The sequence below is a fragment of the Triticum dicoccoides genome, chromosome 7B (assembly GCF_002162155.2).
Source record: "Triticum dicoccoides isolate Atlit2015 ecotype Zavitan chromosome 7B, WEW_v2.0, whole genome shotgun sequence".
NCBI classification, from domain to species: Eukaryota; Viridiplantae; Streptophyta; class Magnoliopsida; order Poales; family Poaceae; genus Triticum; species Triticum dicoccoides.
In genome coordinates this window covers 51,240,489-51,243,382 of record NC_041393.1, presented here as the reverse complement: position 1 = coordinate 51,243,382, position 2,894 = coordinate 51,240,489, and the positions used below count along the sequence as shown (strand labels likewise).

Genomic DNA, 2,894 nt, shown 5'->3' with positions numbered 1-2,894 from the left:
GTCACTTTGTGACTTTTATGCCATCATTGTTTTCTACCGACCCATGATTAACTTGTCCATCGCATGAATCACGATTGGGCAGGAAAGTAACCTGGTTTCCGGCTGTCCCCTCACGAAAGAGACTGCAGCATGTGAAAAACGAAGGAGGAGACATGGCTTCCATCGATCAAGCAAGAGACAAAACATGAATGGTCAAAAGAAGAGCGTATTCCAAATTTTCAAACGAAAAGAACCCCAATTTTTTTTTGGAGTACGTTCGATCGCGACATCAACCGAACCATCGTTCTTGTTAATTCCCACGTTCTTATCGCCAACTACCATCGATCGCTATCCACTAGCACTATATATAACCACCATTGGTGAGCATAACAAGCAACAACCAGCTGCTCCAACAGTCCTACGCATGGTCGTGGCTAGTGACGGCACACACTGCGCTGCACTGCACACCTAGAGATCGAGGGGTAGATATCAATGGCGTCCAGCTCCGATCAAGAGGGCAGTGGCAGCGGGAGCGGGCGGCGAGGGAGGCCGCTGGTGTTCGACGAGCTCCGGTGGGTGGTGCAGATCCGGGAGTCCCTGACGGAGGACGGCGACGACGAGGACGACAACGGCATCCCGGTCTCGGTGTTCAACGTGCCCAAGCAGCTGCTGGTGCACAAGCCGGAGGCGTACGTGCCCCAGTTCATCGCCCTCGGCCCCTACCACCACTGGCGCCCCGAGCTGTACGAGATGGAGCGGTACAAACTCGCCGCCGCCCGCCGCGCGCAGCGCCGCCTTCGCCCCGCGGGGCTCAAGCTTGAAGCCCTCGTCGCCGAGTTCGCCGACCGCCTCGAGCGCAAGATCCGCGCTTACTACCACCGCTACCTCGACTTCAGCGGCTTGACGCTCACTTGGATGATGGTCGTCGACGGCGCCTTCCTCCTCGAGTTCCTGCAGATCTACGCCGCCGCCGAAGACTGTGGCAAGCCGGCGCTGCGGAGGGTGTCGTCGAGGATGGCGCACCTGGTGGACTTCGCCGGGAGGAAGTCGGCGCACGGGCTCATACTGCGCGACATGCTCATGCTCGAGAACCAGATCCCACTCTTCCTCCTCCGCAAAATCCTTGAGCCGCAGTGCGCGTCGGCCGACGAGGCCGGGGTGCTGCTAACGAGCATGGTCACCGGGCTCGTGAAGGAGCTCTGCCCGTTCAAGATGATGGACGGCGCCTTCCCGGCTGTCGACGTCGCCAAGTACGCGCACCTGCTCGAGCTGCTCTACTACCTTCTCGTGCCCAAGCCGCCGGCAGAGGACACGACGGCAGAGGCACAAGACCATGACGAGAACTACGACATCGAGGAGCAGCCGGCGGACGGCGACGGCGAAGAGAAGCCGTCTGGCGGCGGGTCCGAGTACGTGGCGCAGCTGTTCGCCGCGCTGTGGGGCATGGCATCGAAGCTCGGGAAAGGCCCGCTGCACTACGTGATGAGGCCGATCGCTTTCGCTGTCAAGGCGCCGTGGAAGATGCTCACCGTCGTGCCGGGCATGTCTGGCATGAAGCACCCCGTCGAATCATTCTTCATGTCCGGCGCCGATGGCCGTGGCGACCCGTCGTCGTCGTCCACGGCGGGCCACCTGAGCCGGCCGCCGCTGATAGAGGAGATCATGGTGCCGTCGGTCTCCGAGCTCGTCAACGCCGGCGTACAGGTAGCAGCCACAACCGGCGACTTGTCCACCATCTGCTTCGACTGCAAGACGGCGACGCTGCACCTCCCGGTGGTGACACTCGACGGCAACACGGAGGTGATGATCCGGAACCTTGTCGCCTACGAGTCGTCGGCGGCGTCTGGCCCGCTGGTGCTCACCCGGTACACGGAGCTGATGAACGGCATCATCGACACCGACGTCGACGTGGCCCTTCTGCGGCAGCGTGGCGTGGTTCTGAACCGCTTGAAGAGCGACGGCGAGGTGACGAAGCTGTGGAACAGCATGAGCAGGTCGACGCGGCTGACGAAGGTGCCGGCGGTGGACAGGGCGGTGGAGGAGATGAACCGGTACTACGACGGCCGGTGGCGCGTGAAGACGAAGCGGTTCATGCGGAGGTACGTTTTCAGCTCGTGGCAGCTGCTCACCTTCCTCGCCGCCATCATGATGCTGCTGCTCACCACGCTCCAGGCCTTCTGCTCCGTCTACACATGCTCCCGGTGGTTCGGCGCCGTCACTGTCACGGCGGCGTCGGGGGAATGATAACCCGTTGAAAATTGAATTATGGATGGGTGATCTGCATCTGCATGCGTGCCTTTCTGGATTCGGCTACGCGACATAATTGGCATGCATGTGCTTGGTTTGGCATTGGTATTTTCGGAGAGTGGATGTGCATTTTTTGTTTGATTTTTGGGTTCTGGTTGATGCAAGTGAGATTGTTTATAGCTCTATATGAATGCCATCGGTTTGTAAACATACTAACTGTGATTATTTTCCATTAAAATTACCGAGAGAGGTATATACATGTAAGCATTTGAATATAAATTGTCAAGCACCTCAAAAGATTTGAAATCTCGGTTGGGATCTAGACCATGCAATTTCTTGGTGCTCCGTGCTCTAGTTGCTTGATAGATGACGCACCTGCGGGGACAATTAGGGTTTCAAACTCGTATTGTGGCGGTTATAAGATAGTGTTGGGGTTTCGACATCAGAGAAAAAATCCAAGCCGCCTCACCCTCCCCCCAAAATCTAGAGGGATGGTCGATGCTCTAGCCGTAGAGGCAACATGGTAATTGCTTCAGCCAGCAGTAGGATAGATGCCGGTGAGCGGAGCTGGAGAGCATTGTAGGTTGTGATGTGGTCATTGGGAATGAGGATGATTGGAAGTAAAGAAAAGGCCGAGTTAGGGAGATTCGGGATTATGGTTGTCGAAG

General features: G+C 57.5%; 1 protein-coding gene across 1 annotated transcript; it reads left to right on the top strand.

Annotated features, from left to right (window-relative positions):
• Positions 1 to 391: 391 nt before the first annotated feature.
• Positions 392 to 2,532, top strand: LOC119341836 (putative UPF0481 protein At3g02645). Its single transcript, XM_037613686.1, has one exon. It carries the CDS (start codon positions 472 to 474, stop codon positions 2,221 to 2,223), a length of 1,752 nt encoding a protein of 583 aa, XP_037469583.1. The 5' UTR covers positions 392 to 471; the 3' UTR covers positions 2,224 to 2,532.
• Positions 2,533 to 2,894: the final 362 nt, after the last annotated feature.

Bases quoted from the DNA above. Each gene is read 5' to 3' on its own strand.
- LOC119341836 (XM_037613686.1), top strand. From the start codon at position 472: ATGGCGTCCAGCTCCGATCAAGAGGGCAGTGGCAGCGGGAGCGGGCGG.